Source organism: Cannabis sativa, chromosome 1 (genome assembly GCF_029168945.1).
Source record: "Cannabis sativa cultivar Pink pepper isolate KNU-18-1 chromosome 1, ASM2916894v1, whole genome shotgun sequence".
Classification (NCBI taxonomy): Eukaryota; Viridiplantae; Streptophyta; class Magnoliopsida; order Rosales; family Cannabaceae; genus Cannabis; species Cannabis sativa.
The window spans coordinates 36657527-36674646 of NC_083601.1; the positions used below are offsets into that span (position 1 = coordinate 36657527).

General features: G+C 30.2%; 2 protein-coding genes across 2 annotated transcripts; both read right to left on the bottom strand.

Moving 5' to 3' along the window:
* Nucleotides 1-995: 995 nt before the first annotated feature.
* LOC115706485 (aquaporin PIP1-3) lies at nt 996-3587 on the bottom strand. Its single transcript, XM_030634146.2, has 4 exons — nt 2884-3587; nt 2116-2411; nt 1445-1585; nt 996-1299 (listed from the first exon to the last, which is right to left on the bottom strand). The coding sequence occupies exons 1-4, from the start codon at nt 3209-3211 to the stop codon at nt 1204-1206; spliced, it is 861 nt and encodes a 286-aa protein (XP_030490006.1). The 5' UTR covers nt 3212-3587; the 3' UTR covers nt 996-1203.
* Nucleotides 3588-8625: 5038 nt separating this feature from the next.
* On the bottom strand, nt 8626-16319 carry LOC115706486 (signal peptide peptidase-like 4). Its single transcript, XM_030634147.2, has 14 exons — nt 15801-16319; nt 13915-14073; nt 13663-13774; nt 13255-13374; nt 12989-13140; nt 12686-12868; nt 12150-12184; nt 11465-11627; nt 10846-10899; nt 10174-10266; nt 9919-10061; nt 9694-9764; nt 9520-9603; nt 8626-9055 (listed from the first exon to the last, which is right to left on the bottom strand). The coding sequence occupies exons 1-14, from the start codon at nt 15933-15935 to the stop codon at nt 8934-8936; spliced, it is 1626 nt and encodes a 541-aa protein (XP_030490007.2). The 5' UTR covers nt 15936-16319; the 3' UTR covers nt 8626-8933.
* Nucleotides 16320-17120: the final 801 nt, after the last annotated feature.

Here is a 17120-nt window from a genome sequence, read left to right on the forward strand (position 1 = left end):
TTACATTGTTTGCTTTTATTTTTAAACTTTTGTAATGGTCGTTACATTATGTATTGTAATCCTCATTATATTATCAAACCAATGTAATGATGATTACATTGTTAGAAAATATATCTTTTGCCCTTATTATTACTTTTTCTAAAAAAATTTAAATATTAAAAATAATAAAACTAAAAGTATTTTTGTCAATGTACAACTTATTTTATTTGATTACAATGTTCACTACAGAGTTAAACCAAACATTATAATATCATTCCTATTATAATTCTTATTCCATTACATTACCATTCATATTACAATTATCAATCCTTTTACTTTACATTACATTAAAGCATACACCACCTTAGTTGGCTCTAGAGAATAGATCTAGAGAGAGAAAAAAAAGAAGCTCAAGAAAGTAAAAGTGATTTAAAATAATATTTTTTATATTTTATTTTTATTAGTTTTAAAATAATTCATTTTTTATATTAAATTTATTTTTATTTTTTAATTTTTACTTACTACTAATAAAATTATGCTAGGTATAAATTGTGTCACCCTGTTAGTTGACAAATAAAAATGACTAACTGCTACCAGAATACTGATTTTAAGGATTTTGCCCTCAAAACTTAAAATTTAAAAATTAATTACTAGCAAATGTTATGAACTTTTGAGCAGCTTAAGATTGTTAATTATCTCAAAAAATACTTGAAAAAAGAAATGGTATCAGGTATGCAATTTATGTTTAGATGGAACTTCACTCTTCATATGATGAAATCCATGAATCTTAACATTGGGTAGAGAAAATGTAAAGTTTTTTTGCTAATTAGAAGCGTATACGAGTATACCAGTATGGGGTTACAATAATGGAGGTTGTTCATATTGATATCACGCGAGCTAAAAAAATGAAATCACAAACCCATGATTAAATCTACTTTTTCCTACTTTTTTAGTAGTCGTAGAGATAACGTACCTTAAAGAAATGCTAATTAGAAGCTTAAAGAATATTGTGAGAATAAGAGCAAAATTAGAAGAAAATTTACATTGATAATAGGGCCAACAACAAGAGACAACAACTAGTACTAAATATATAATGTTTTAATTTGAAATTAGAATCCAGCCTTTCATTTCCAATCTCATCAAATGATAAAATAAATAAACACAATATTTAAAGAAATTGGCATACACTACTAAATAAGATAGAGATGAAAAACATAGAGATTTTCAAGCCTTGCTTTTGAATGGGATGGCTCTGATGACGATCTGGTGGTAAAGTGCAGCCAGTGCAGCTCCAATGAATGGTCCCACCCAGAAGATCCACTGAAACAAAAAAAAAAAAACAAAACAAAATATTATATAATAAAGAAAAGAGTTAGCAAAAAACGGCAAATAATATGATTTATTTCATTCACAAGATTTGGAAACAAATCAAAGTGGGTCATATGTTTATGCTTGTTTTACTCACGTGATCATCCCAGGCATGTTCCTGGTTGTAGACGATGGCTGCACCGAGACTCCTGGCGGGGTTGATGCCGGTTCCGGTGATGGGGATGGTGGCCAAGTGAACCAAAAACACAGCGAACCCAATGGGAAGAGGAGCCAAGATCTGCAACATTGAATTTGGAATCATTAGTACAACAAAACTCTATAACCAGTCACGATAACTGTTTATCTGGATTATCGTTACATATGAGGTGGTTCATGAGTTTCTGTAATGGGGTAAGGTTTCTACTGGAAAATAATATATTTCTAAGATGGATATATATAAGAAAGCCATTGTAAACAAACGATCTCTGACATAATGGAAAAAGATATGGATCTTCATAAAAACCTCAACAAGAAAAACAAGCAAAACGCCTATATTTTATAAGCAGGTGAATTATAAGACAGTCCTAAGTCATCTTATTCTTATTATATGGATTAACATATGGAACCAATACATTTAATTGACTCATTCATCAATATCGTCATAAAAACCTCAACAACAGAAACGAAAAAAAAACGCTTATATTTTACAAGCAGGTGAATTAAACTGTCCTAAAGTTCATCATATTCTTATGCAGAGAAACGTATAATAAAGAACACTCTATATTTGTGATGTGTACCCACAATTGAAGAGATTCATTTAATACTTACAGGGACATGAGAGTCTCTGGCGCTTCTCTTGGCATCAGTAGCAGAGAAAACAGTGTAGACAAGAACGAAAGTACCCACAATCTCAGCACCAAGGCCATCGCCCTTGGTGTAGCCAGCATTGACAACGTTGGCTCCACCACCTTGAATCTTGTACTGAGAACTCTCGAACCCCTTCACAACTGCAGCCCCACAGATTGCTCCTAGGCATTGCATCACCATGTAGTATATGGATCTTGTTAAGGAGAGCTTTCTTGCTAGGAAAAGCCCAAAAGTCACTGCTGGGTTAATGTGCCCACCTGATCAGAACGGATCGACAAGGTCAGATTAATAAAGGTTTATGATAAGATTAATAAACAACAATATATATAGGCCAGGCATATCATCATCAACCGCAGCAAAATGAGTAAGATCTTTCTAGGAAATTAGCCAAACAGAGCCACGAAAAGTTCCCATTCATTCAAATACATAAACAAAATTATCTTGAGCTTTCGTTGTTTTGCTCTCTCTATCATCAACTTTATTTCCTCCACAGACCACAATGCAAGATAAAATGTTTAATAAGTTAAAACTCAGTAACAGATAGCCAGCCAAGCCCCAATTTCTTCTCAGAAATAAGAATATCATCACAATGAAAACCCAAACAACTTATTCTAGTTTCCATATGAGTTTTTCATTTTCCTATCTTCATTATTTTAGTTACCAAACAACTTAAACGAGAAATAAACAATAGATCAAACAGATCAAGCAAATATGAAGATCAATATATACCTGAGATTCCAGCAGTACAGTAGACAAGGGCAAAGATCATTCCACCGAAAGCCCAAGCAATACCCTGAATACCCACAGAAGCACACTTGTTTGGAGCTCTAGAGACTCCCATGACGGTCAAAACAGTGATGTACAGAAACAAAAAGGTAGCCACGAACTCAGCAATCCCTGCTCTCCAGAAGGACCATGACTTGAGCTCACCGGGCTCGAAGAGCGGCGCTGGAGGTGGCTCCTTGTAGTCCTTGTCCGTCTGAGCTGAGGTCCCAATGGGTTGCCTCTCGGAGTACTTGTTGGCTCCCAGCCTCACATCTTCTTCTTTACCCTCCATTGTTAGATGCTGAAGCTCTCTCTCTCTAAAAAGCAGAAACCCTTTTTTTCTCTCTCTAAAAAGTAAAGCAACTATAATAAAACAAGTGAACTTTTGCTGAGTTTCTATCTGGTTTGAGAAGAAGAATAAAACAATTTATAGACAAAAATAGTAAGTATGAGTACACTGGACGTAGCACACCTTAGCTGTTTTAGTTAAAGTTAAGTAATTATTAATTATTAATTAAAAATTAAACAGAGTGATTTTAATAACGGCCTTTACATTACTTATTTTATACTTATACAAATAGTCTGGAATATTAAGATAATATAGAAAAATATATATTTTTTTTTAGAAGTACGATTTTGGGATGATAATGGTAAAGTGAAAAAGGATTTTAGTAATTTTTGTTAGGGACTATAATAAAGTTACTTGAGTTTTGGATTAATTTATTAATTAATTAGTTTAAATAGTAAGAAGTTTCTGGAATTTGTCCAAAGTAGGAATAACGCATAGAACACGTGTCAGTGGGTTAGTCAGTCCTTATCCTTTTTCAACCCTACTACTTACAATTATTCCAAGCCCCCAAACAAACATTGAATAATGATAACATATTTTCAATAAAAGTTTTTTATTTATTTATTTTGTAACGTTCCAATTCTTCTTTTTTTTTTTGGCTGAAAGTAACGTTCAAATTCTTGCAAAAGTTAGTTTAAGCATTTTACTTAACTAATGCAGTGTAACGCTCATTTTTTTTTAATTAAATACTAATTAAATTAATTCATACTTTTAACTATATTTATAAAGATGCTAGCCTTTTTTAAATAAAATAATTATCAATCTTAACTTTATAAGGTAGTTCCCTAAGGAAAAAACATTACGGATACTTTGTAGTTTTGATTTTTTTTTTCTTTTTAATATAATAATTAATTTATTGTTGAGAGTTAAATAATACATTAGTTATTGAATAAGGAAAAAAAAATTTCCAACCAAAAAATCTTAGTTTCTATCTATAGTGCATAATTTATTAACTCATGTATTGTGGCAATACCAATTTGCATTACATGTAGAAGACATACACTTAGAAAGACAGATAACAAAGACCTAATATATCAAAGAAAACAACCACAATCAGAGACACTCTTAATAAAAAAGAATGGACAGAATCGACAATGTCTTTAGCAACACTCTCTACAAAGGAAACGAAAAAACTCAACAAGGAACAACTCTTACAAGAGGGAAATCTTAACAGTATAAATGTTAAAATTTTATACTTGTGAGAATTAATTCCCTTAGTGAGAAAAAATATTTTAACTGCAAATAAATAAAAAAAATATATATTAGTAAGAAAATAAATAAAAATTATAACAAATAAATCGATATTATTATAAAGTTTATAATAAATTTTCACTACAAATAAGCAGTGAAAAATTAGAACATTTATCTTGTTAAATGCAATTAATAATAGCAGTAAATTTTGTAAACTTTGAACACAAACTACTTTAAATAATTAATAACTTGAATCACTCAATAATTTTACAACTCTAATAATCAAATAACTAATATATTTTAATAATATTATAATAACTATTAATATTACTATTAACATTATTAGTTGTTTTATTATTGAAGTGTATCATATAATAAAAAGTGGTTAAATCTTATTAGTGAGAACACTTACGAAATAAGTAATTTTGGTAAATAAATTTGGCAAAAATATCATTTTCTGATAATTTTATAGTTATGGGGTAAATAAGTATTATTTATAGTTAAAAAAAACAAAGTAGGCCTACCTAATATTTAATAATTTGTTACTCAAGCCTAAAATAATATTGAAAGCCATTCTTTAATTTATTTACTTTTATAGGAAACTAGTTACTAAAAAAATGAGAATAATAATAAAAAGAGCATTGATAAGTAATGCTAAGCAATTTTTTTATAATTTGGAGATTCTCAAACCAATTATCTAATAAAAAAAATATATATTTGAAAGGGATATAAAGCAAAAAAATATTGGGCGTACAAATTACAAAAAGCTTTCCCTTTAAAAGAAAAAATTAATAAATTAGTAAAAAGATAGCGATCTTAATTTCCATATATGTCGGCCCTACCCACATGCAGACACCAATCACTCATAATTTATACTTTATATAAATATAATAATTAATATTAATAATTTGTGAAAATTTAACCACCACACATCACACATCAACCGCCCAAATGTATCATTGAACAATCACCGTCCAAGCCTCACTGTCGGTACACGTGGCATCCATCCGAATGAAGGTCTTGGGGTTGGGGAGCTTATTGAGAATAACAGCCCATCTGGCTAACCCCAATAATTGGATAATAGCTCATTAGTAATCATGTTAAATTATTGACTTGAAAAAGGAAAAAGAAAAATAATTAGCATGATTGATTAGCCAAAAGAAATGAATTAATGTAAGATTGTTTAATAAAAAAATTTTAATTACTTTTTAATTTTTTAATTAGAGAAGTAAAAATATTTTCTAAAAAACATATTCTGTAAAATTAAAATTTTAAAATTTTGAAAACAAAAAAAAATTACTTTTAAAATTTTTTAATTAATTTTTTTTCCTTAATTAATATTTTAGGCTGCAACTCTAACCTTAATCTAAGGACTTGGACTACGATTCAAATCCTAGACTTATGTGGACCTGATTTAAATAAAATAAAAAAATAAAATATTTATAAAACATATTTTTATATTTAATAACATAAATTTTACTTTTATTTTTATAATTAAAACATAGAAATGTTATCAAATGTCTTCTATTATTTATTTATTATGTGATAAGAAAAAACAGAGTTGGAAGATTTTGTGGCTGAGAAAGTTGTCAGTTTCGTAAGAATAACTCCATATTTTAATACATATATGAATATTTTTTTTATCTGCAAATCTTCACGTTTTATTAGAAACTGAGTTATGCTTCAATCGTGGAATTAATCTCTGTTGTTAATTATTATGAGGTAAGACTTCGGTTTTTGTTATAGTATTTTTTTTTTTTATATTCTAATTCTGAGGGCTGGAATTGTTCTAGTACTATATGTGGAAACTAAACAGTATTATGGGAATTTGAACATTGATTAATTGAATGATGAGCTGTGTTAATATTGGTATTATTGTTAGTTACAAGATAGCCACCGGGGATGGACAATTGTACTAGTTGGCTTGGCATTTGGTAAAAGATCAATCCTTTTGTTTTTTTTTTTTCTCAGACATCAACTATTTATCATTTTTGTTATTAAGAAATATTTCGAGCAAAAATATTGTACAAAGATCACTATGGTTGATAGTGTTGGAAAGACATTCTGCATTGGAGAACTTTTAAAAATACCAATTTTTGTATTTTATTTATAATTTTAAAACCTAAAATTTTTAATTATAAAAATTACAATTACAAACTCACAATTGGAAATACATATTATTCTCTATTTTTTCTTTGTTCTTTCTTTGTTGTCCTTTTGGTGATTGAATCAAAGTAGTATTTTGAGGTCACTAGTGGGGTGTACATAAATCATCCAATCCAATGATAATCGACCGATTCAATTACAATCGATCGCCAAATATTGAATATCCAATTGTGATCAGATGTTATTTTTGAATATCCAATTGGATTGGATCGGATGTTGCATGGGGTGTCCAAAAATCCAATACATCCAACATCCAATCGAACTAATTAGTATTTTCATTTAGTTTGGATGAATAATTAGATTTTATATGGTTATACGTAAAATATATATGTATATATAAGAATTAACATTAAAATTTTATTCTTTTTTTTCTTGGATTGGATGGATCCAATCCAATATAATAAACCTAAATTAAACCAATAAATATATGTGAAATACATCCAACGGATAGACCCGATTCAATCCAATATTCAATGGATGTTGGGTCGATTGGATGACTGGAATTAATTGCATCGATCGGATGGTAAAATCTAACATCCAATATATAATTGGATCAGATCTGGATAAGCTTAAAAATATTAATTGTGATCCAATAAACACCCGCAGAATAGACATTACGGTATTACAATGCTTTTTTTTTTTTTTTGAAAAAAGGTATTACAGTGCTTTTGTCTACTCAAAAACTTTTGTATTATTTTGGAAAGTGGTTGCTCGTGTTTCTTCCAGGACCACCGTTAATATAAAAGAAGTGAATCTACTTTAAAGAAATTGTATGTAAGTCTTTATTCTATTAAAATTATTGTAATATATAATTTATAATATTCAATTGAATACATTTTTATTTGTCGTTCTTCACTACGATATTATTCCTAACTCATAAGTTTTGATGAGAAAAGTCTTAATCACCATGCATTTCCGTAAGCTAAATCACTGTTACTTACTAGAAATGACAGATATATTGATTAAAATGGGAAATTTAAATGGTATACTAACTTTTTTTATTTTTTTATAAAAATACTGTCAGGCGGTATTTTTTACATTTTTATTGTATTTTTTTATAAGTTTCATACTTCAGTATATTGTATTAAGTTTTTACTGGTGTTCTACTGGTGTTTTATTGGTGTTCTACAGTTGTTTTGAGTTGTTCTGCTTTGTGTTTTACTGGTGTTTTATAAAAATATAATATTTTTGAAAAGATTTTCGCGTGACAGTATTTTTGTAAAAGTTAACCCAAATTCCAGATTTTAGTAAGTTTCCCTTAATTTTTTTATATTCAAGAGTTTTGTTGGCAGACTAGATTTAATTATAAACTGTATTGAGGAAAATATAAATTAGAATCAGACTGAATTGGATTATATTTTATTTGATCCTAGGTATGTAAGAATCAACTATAAAAATAACTATTTAAATAAGCATAATTTTATTACTAAATAATACACATACATATACAAAATAAATTAAATAAATATTATTAAATATATTAAAGCATATATAATATATAAATAAACTAGATATAGGGGGAAGAAACGGAAACAAGAAAAGGTCACAGACTCACAGGTAAAATAATCTTTGATAATATGTAAATCAATAAAAAAAATTGAAAGGAAAATCAACTCAGTTATGCTGACAAGAAACATGGTTAATATTTCTTGCCAAAACAAAAGTTAGCTAAACACCAGCCAATACGTTTAAGTTATTTCTGGGTAATGTGAAATCCAAATAAATGAAAAAAAATGTTAACAGTCTTAATAATAGGTAATGGAAGTTATTTCTGGGTAATGTGAAATCCAAATAAATAAATAAATGTTAACAATCTTAATAATAGGTAATGGCATCTTACATTTTTGGTTGAGATACTCATCACTTGGTTTAAGTCAATGAGAGAGACCATAACCATTCTACTAATTCTTTCATTGAGAGAGAGTGAATATGTAGATCAGAATCAAGGAAAGCTGTTCTTTAAGAAAGAAAAAGAAAACAAAAGAAAAAAAACAATCCTATGAAATGAATTTTACAGGGAAGAGAATATTGAAGAAGCTTCCGTACACACAACTGAATAAATATTCATGTCCTTGTTCTTGTTCAACAACTAAAACTGAACTTATACTGTTGCCCCTCTTTCTTTTTCTTTTTTGAGTTGGATGTTTATAAATGCCGAACTAATAATAATACTGCAGCTGTAACAAGCTCTCCTACAACTAATGATCAAATGTTAAAAAGGGTTGCAAAGTTTTCACGTGTGTATTTTATATTTATATATTAATTAACTTAAAACTGTCATACAATTACAGTAAGGCATTATTATATATCAATCCTGGTCCTTATCTTCACAGGGCTCAAGTCTGACATGAGGACAACATCTCTCTGGTTCTCCTCTTGTCCAGAGAATTTTAAGATCACCTCTCGTCTTCCCCAACGTCAACAAAGTGCCTACATTCACCAAATCAGGACCACATTATTACACTCAGTATTACAACAAACTTGGAAATTGTAACTCCAAACTTTTAGGTTATGTTTGGTTGGAAGAAATAATAAAAAAAAAAACAGAATGAGAATAGAAATAGAATATTCATAAATAGAAAATAAAAATATTTTGCAATTCTATTTCATTACATTTAACAAAATGCACTCTTAATGTCTCACGATGAAATCCCTAAATCCCCAAGGATAGTTGAGTTCGAAAAAACACGTTTGACCCAAAGAGTGAAAATGATATGTGTGCACAAATTACAAACTGTACACTAAATTATTTTTACACACAACAACATGATATGTTTTAAGATGTGACCTATTACGTCAAAAACGCGTCTAATGTGAATAATTTTGTGTGGGTGCTTGATGTGACCGTGCCAGACGATAGTGTAAAATGTAAATCACTTTAATGGAACTTTTACCTATTGTAAATGGAACTATGTACAACAAAGCTGGTTGACCATGCCCATCCATCAAGTTCAAAGCCACATATGTTATGAGGAGCCCTGCAGCACAGTATTTCAAAGGATCAGTAATATATGGTGAATGATAAGATTGTTACTATTTGATGGTTTATATGTTTCTGTATTTCATACCTAAACCATATGCAGTCATTGCCCACACGAAATAACCAGCTTTAAGCTTCTTGTTCGCCAACCAATCATACCTATAAAAGTCGCACGAGTCAGCAAACTTTAGACCCATCAATTGTAATTACCCGTTTATTAGAAACGTTTATAGAGAAGAGTTTTATGTGAGATAGGGTAAACCATCTACATCAGAATGCAGATTTCAGCAAAATCCAAACATACAGATTGTACCTTAGTGAAAATGCTACCACCAATCCAGGCAGGATAATATCACCGAACCCAATGATGCTGTAGCCACCCCAAGGATCAAACATTCTTGGGATTTTTAGTAGCATCGGAATACCATCCTCTCCACTCCTATCACCACGAGCTACCTGCACAGAAACAGAATATTAAGATTCTAGCCTCTCCTGGTACAATAGTTACAATAGGCCAGCAGACCTATTGACTTTTTCAAAGTAAAAGAAAAAGTTCTAATTTACTGACCACTATCATCACGCTCTCATGGAACCACCACTTCGAAACAAATACCCAGAATATGTCATACAAGAAAGCACAGCTGAGAAGAACTGTTCCAACCTGATCACATGAACGAACAAAAGAAGGAAATTTTCAGTATCTAATTAATTAGTCTCTAGATAGCATTTACTAAAGGAATGATCTTTCATGTCTATCAATGTAAAATTTATCATTCTATTAAGTAGTTTTGTAATTAGAGGGAGAGATATGAACACAAGGTTTTAAATCTAAGCAGATAGGTGAATAAGTAGCTAGGATCCCACAATGACTAAGCATATGATTTTTAGTTGCTACAACTATGTTGGCACCACTATCTTCTCATAGAGTGATCTTTTATGCTTGAGTTGTAATGAAAATATTTTTCATAATCTCCGTAGAAATTTATACAATCTAGCAGCTATCAGTGTCCTTACCGCATGAATGTAAACACAAGATAGGCCATTTTTTTAAGAGAATTATTAGTGAGAAAAAGAAAAGGTCGAGGTGGACTAAAAGAGCTAGAAAGGTATCAACAAGGGATATATTATTAGAGTATTTACTGCATAAAGTGAAATCGCTTCAGTGGTTAGACCTACAAATAGCAAGATATTTCTACTTCGCCAGCCACCACAAAAAGACAAATTCATCTAGAATTCTCACCTTAAGATTAGGTACTCGAACAATCTGAAGAACTGTAGTTATCAACGCAATACCCTGGTTAGATCAAAATTAATATATTAGTTAGCTTTTTCAGTCATGTCATATACAAAACATAATTCAGGATAAAATATATATTTATGATCAAATTGATTGAAATTTTTATTCATGTGAGAAAAATGTGCTAAAGTGGCAGTGTGGGATTGAAAGGATGCATGACAAGTGTTCCGCAGTCCAAGATAACAGAGACATTTTACTGAAGTATTCTGTTGCTGCTACTAAAACAGCTTGATATGAGTTGAGTAAATGACAACTGCAACCAACTTCTTAAAAAGGACCAATGATATGCTCAAGGACAAAATGAAAACAACTAATTACAAGCTTTCATTATCTACATGGTATAGGGTGTTTGTCTAGAAATAATTCATTCACTCAAAAACTTGTTATTCACCGGAAAATGATATCATTTTCTCAGTAGAGCTGAAATAATAAGCCAACAAAGATAGATGCAGCAGCCTCATTGCACTTGATTAAACTGGACATTATATATCAAAAACAAAATCTAAAAAGACTGAAGAAAGTTAAAATGAAAGGTAACATTTATTTTTCTTCTATTTCTTACCAGGATATCTTGACCTATCCAGGCAAGTGAGTCACGACGATAAACTGCCCAAACAACAGCAAACGTAATGCAGAAAGGAGAAACAGCTAGAGTCAGGTATGAAACAGCTCCAAGTAATGGCACTTTTACATATGACTCTCCAGCTTGTTTAAAACATCTGAAACTATAGTCACTTAGTCATCAGTTTCATAATTGTATAACAATAAGGGAAGAACTATATCAGCAAGAATGGAAAACCACATATATTCTGGAAACTAGCTGAGCTCCCAGAAAACTCTTTTAAGTAGCTGTAATAATGGAATTTTATTATGAACAATTAAAAATAATAATATTTGAAAAAGTTTAGCTATGATGTTCGACCTTAGATAAAACAAAATGCACTTCGAGTGTACAAGATATTTGATGCTTGTGGTGCAAATCATCTTTATCACAAAAAACTTCAAAAGAGATGATTTTAAAATAAAGTTCATTGCAAAAATAAAAAAAAACTGCAAGGAAGATGTTTCAAATCTAACAAAAATCCTACATAAATGCTAATGAAATCCTTTTTCTTCTTTTCATAAGGGATCATATTTGAACTTGAACAGAAGAATAATATAGCTATAATAAAAATTCCTTCAAAACTCCAAATATTATAAAGAAAACAATAATGAAAAAAAAAAAGAAAAGGGGACAGAATATATACCATGATAACAGAGCCACCAAGCAGGTTTGCAGGCCCTGTAAACACATAAAATGTGGTGTTCAGAATTCATGTTGAAGGAAGCTGAGAGTATGATGCAAACCAATTTTAACAGCTCATGTCCCAATATAAGAAATTTAAGCATATTTATGCAAAAACCTTATTTTATATTTATTAAATTTGATAAATAATTGATGAAGAATTAATTTCACCAAGTTAAAAAAAATGGAACAGAGGCGCATAATTAGGGTCATAAGAATTATCTAACTTAACACCTTCATTAAAAAGCTGAAAATAAATAATGCAATTAAAATAATACTATCATGATTTAACAAGAAAGGAGCAATGGCAAAAGTGGGTTGCAGTCTTGGGGAGGAAAACTATCACTTAAAATTAAGTTTCTAAACTATTTTTCTTAGTAGAAAATATTCAGATAATAGGAAAAATAGTATAGTATATATCTTCATATATAGGCACATACATATCTAAATCTATGTGCGCATTTGTCTATCTGTGGATAACACAGAAGGTGGCCGCACCTCTACTCCACCAATAGAAAACAGGACCACCAGAACCTCCACAAACCAGAATGACATAAGTTTGTAAAGCATAACCAAGAAGCATGAAGCAATCACAACAAAGAGGACTGCTGCAGTGGTATTAATGTCCACATAACCAGTTGGCCCAGCATCTTCCATGTGTAAAGTTTCCTCTGAACCATCCTGGAAGCACATGTAGTAGTCAAAGAAGTCAGTGAAATATTCAGGCAAGGAAACAAGCTCAACAAAAAGAAAATCCTTGCATAAGCTTAACTAATATTATTCTGGAATAAGACTAGTAACCTTTAATAGTTTCTCTTGTTCAAGTGCCGCTTCTCTAGCAGTCCATGCAGACCAGTATGATGCACATAAGATGGTACCAACAGCCATAAGCCACAGAAATACTTCTGCAATGTCAACCAGTGGACGCAATGGAGAGTATAGCTGCACAGATACTGGAGAAAAGGGTATCAACCCGTCAGGATTTGCAGGAAAAGTGGATACAACAATTGCTAAGTTACAATACTGAGTTCGCTACAAAAGGATTATTTTAAGGAGGCAAAGCATACCCTTGGAATTATTCTTAAGATCTGTTTCCAAGATTGTACCAGCATCTTGAGGTAGCATTACAGTAGGTATGCCTATGATTATGTCAGTTTCATTCTCTTCGCACACCATCTTGAAAAGTTCTGTGAAATAGAAAGCAACATTTATTGAAACAAAACCAAATTCTGACATAATACATTTTAGGTCTTAATTATGATTCAAACAAACTCTACTACTAGAAATTCTGATTCTGTTCTCTCCCAGAAGATTCTTATGGAATAAGAAGACAAGCAGCTTAATAACTAAATAAATTAACCTAATATTTTCTATGCCTTATAAATTTTAATAAAAATCTGAGAATATTCAGGTATGCAATGTGTTGGCTGGGACTAAGCACTTATGATTGGTAATGGAACATTACATGCAGGTACCTGTTCGATAGTTTATAATGAGAAGAGCTGAAGCATGAGCAGTTTCTGCATAATTAGCCTTTGTTGTGAAACTGCAATTTCCTCTATGGACCAAGACAATCTCTCCTGAGAGCTACCAAAAAGCCAGGTCTCCAAATTATGAGACACACAACAAATGAACAATCTTGCAGATTCCACATATAAAACGCATAAATCACTTATTTTAAACTTTGAAAGCCGTATCAAGGATTATATAGTCTACACTAAGAGTACCTTTTGCTTTGGTGGACTACAATAATCAGGAGGATCTGCCAGAACCACTCTAGTATGGTTGGCACGTTTTTCCTTTGATTCCAAGGTAGGACCAAATCGAGCACCAACACCAACATACTCACTGGTTTCTATGCCATCAACCCAAGTAGGAACTTTTACCTACAGGGTTAAACAGAACTTATCGTTGAAGTCATACCAACACATCAAACAAATGAGAAATAAATTTAATAGAACAAAGAATCATGCCTGCCTCAAGAACATGGGTTCAGTTCAGATGTCTTAGTAGTGACTAGTGAGTGTAGAGAAATTAGGTCAATAACTTACATACTTAAAGCAGTGAGTTGACTGAAAGTAGATTACCACCAGAGAGAAAATAAGATCATGCATTTCTCTACTTTTGATTTTACTTACAGTAATATTTTAATAAGCACAGGGTTTAGAGTTTATGCTGTGATAAAGGAAGCACTAGACAAGGATTGATTTCCATGAGAAATGATTATTCTATTTGTTACATTGTTTGTTCACACAACAACATAAGAATCCTATTTTGCACAGGCATGGAAGACTAAATTATCAACCCAAATAAAACTCACTCCTAATTAATCTGACAATTATCAGAACCCATGTTCTTGCTCAATATTTTTCCATTTAATCTATGTGGGACAACCGATTTGATCGGTTAAAAAGCCAAAACTATTAACAATACCATACCATGTATGAAAAAAACTATTTGGTCTGTTTAGAATCATAGGATCGATAATTTAATACAATTTTACTTAAAATCATGGTTTCATCTCAATCCATAACTAACCATCCATTAAATATAAATTCTAAGGTGATCAAAAGTCAAACTTCAGCACAAAAATAAAATAATAAATGCCATGAAATTTTAAAATTGAAAACCAAAAACATCATCAGACAGATATCTTGTCTTAAAACAGCTTATAGTATGTTCTCAGCCCATTATTTTGTGAAACTAGGAATTCGATCAAATCCAAAAAAAAAAAGTCAACTAGGAGTAATAAGATGTGAATCAAAGATAAACAACCCAGGATCTAAAGTGGAAAGGAAAACAACAAGAAAGCACGGTTGTTAATATTGAATAACTTCATAACTTTAGAACACAACATAAAACTTGAAATTTGTTAGAGAGAGCAACAGTTCAATCCTGAAATGAACTGAGTCAACTGACAATTTTATTATATCCTCAAACTGAAAGCAGAAGTGTTAAGACGAAATAATTTAGTATTATTTACATGCCAAACAGGGGCACAAGAAATTGTGGGAGCTGGGAGGTGGGATGGGAAATAAAGAGGCAAATTCAAGTTATGGGCTACTGAATAGGCATAATGTATGTACAGACATCAATAATAAGAAAAACTTTTTTTGATAATTTTTACGTCAGATTCTCAATATTTAGTACCCAAAATAAGAAGTCTGATTAGAGTAGCATAATACAGCTGGTCTATTCAAATCACCCAATTAAAAATTTCAAAGTTTCAACACCTGAAACTGGCAAAAAGATCCACAGAAAAGAAAAAACACAATCTTTTTTGTTTTTTTGTCTTACTCAGCCAATTTTCCTAGAATCAAACAGAGACTAATAAATGAAAAAATATATATATAAATAAACTATAATTCAATCAAACGGTTTATTTGCAAAACCCAAAATAGCTAAAGCTTAAAATAAATAAATTAAGTGGCATTCTTGTCTTGTTTATCCCAGTGACAAAATAAAAACTAATAATTCATTTTTCAATCATTAAAAAACCAAATATTTTAAATAAAATATAAAAGTTCTTCCTTCCAGTTTCCCCTTTCACCCGTTTTTGCAGCTGAAAATCAGGAAAATAAAACCAATAAGTAGAGAAATTGGGGTTTCTTACCAGAACAAAGTTGTTATCACAGCCAGGCCTTTTGGGAGCAATATTATCATTGTGAACTATGTCCCCAGCTGAACCAACCTCCATACTCAACACCATAACCAGCAGAACAACAAGTATAACTTTCTGTAAATCCATTTTTCTCACTTTAAAAAAAAAAATAACACTAAAAATTAATAAATAAATTAAAAAAAAAAAGGTCTCCAGAAGAAAATTAAATAATGGAATTATAATCAGAGTTTAAAGGTAAAAGGTTAGGGTTTCAGAAAATGAGATGCGAAGAAGAAGAAGATGAAAAATGTGAGTGAAAGAAATACGGAAAAAGGAAGAGAAAAGATATAAGGGGGAAGCCAAGTGGGATTGCGTTTTGCTTTTTCTGGTTTGTCGTTTTTGTCCAGGAACGAAGGCCAGATGAGAATGGAAATTAATTAATTTTTTTTAATTATTATTAATTAAATAAAATAAAGAGGAAAGCGAAGTCATCCAGTGGTTGTCGTTGCGAAACCGTTGAACTGGTTTTTCTTCCTAACCTTTTCAGCCTTCGGAGTCTAAAGCTATCTCAACTTTTCCTACTTCATCTGTTGGCGCGTGTACCCACGTACCAATTGGTTTCGACTTAAAAAAGTGTCGGAGAATAAGACATGATGTCAAGATGACATTATTATCGAAGTGATTTTTCTTCGTCAAAGTTATAACCCGTTTATTACGTGGCCAGTTTGAATAATTTTAATCCTATCTTTCTTTTCATTTACAAAAAATATTACCTTTCTTTTTATTTATTATCTATATATATTTTACAATACACCCTTTAAGAGATATATTGATATATTATTATTTCGATATTTAAAATAATTTTCAGTTAAATATTTTTTATAGTCTTTTTGTTATTTAAAACATCTTTTAAAATTTTAAAAAATCTAAAACATTATGTTATATACGTAATTATTTTATTTTATACGTATAAATTATTTTAAATTTTTCAAAACTAATTTTATATAATATTTTAAATAATTATAACATACACAAATATAAAAAAATAAATTATTTTTTTTAAATAACAAAATAGATAAATAGTGCATTAGTGCATCTCTTTTAAAAAAAATGCATTGTAAAAGCACCTTATATTTCATATTTAAAATATTAGCATATTAAAAAATTATGCAAGCTAGCATTAAATTTAGATTTTCCAAAAATTAGGGATATAAATTACTTGGCAAATATATTTATAAACAAAAAAATTATATTTCAACAAAATTATAAATTATTATGGTGGCGTTTAGTAACACTTTTTTAATCACTTTTTATTTTTAAAAGTAGAAAAAT

Bases quoted from the DNA above. Each gene is read 5' to 3' on its own strand.
- LOC115706485 (XM_030634146.2), bottom strand. From the start codon at position 3,211: ATGGAGGGTAAAGAAGAAGATGTGAGGCTGGGAGCCAACAAGTACTCC. The intron at 2,412-2,883 runs GTATATATTGAT...CGTTCTGATCAG, and splicing joins CTGTACTGCTGGAATCTCAG to GTGGGCACATTAACCCAGCA. The intron at 1,586-2,115 runs GTAAGTATTAAA...TCAATGTTGCAG, and splicing joins CCAGAGACTCTCATGTCCCT to ATCTTGGCTCCTCTTCCCAT.
- LOC115706486 (XM_030634147.2), bottom strand. From the start codon at position 15,935: ATGGATTTACAGAAAGTTATACTTGTTGTTCTGCTGGTTATGGTGTTG. The intron at 14,074-15,800 runs GTAAGAAACCCC...TTAACCCTGTAG, and splicing joins GTGATAACAACTTTGTTCTG to GTAAAAGTTCCTACTTGGGT. The intron at 9,604-9,693 runs GTATGAAATACA...ACTGTGCTGCAG, and splicing joins AATGACTGCATATGGTTTAG to GGCTCCTCATAACATATGTG.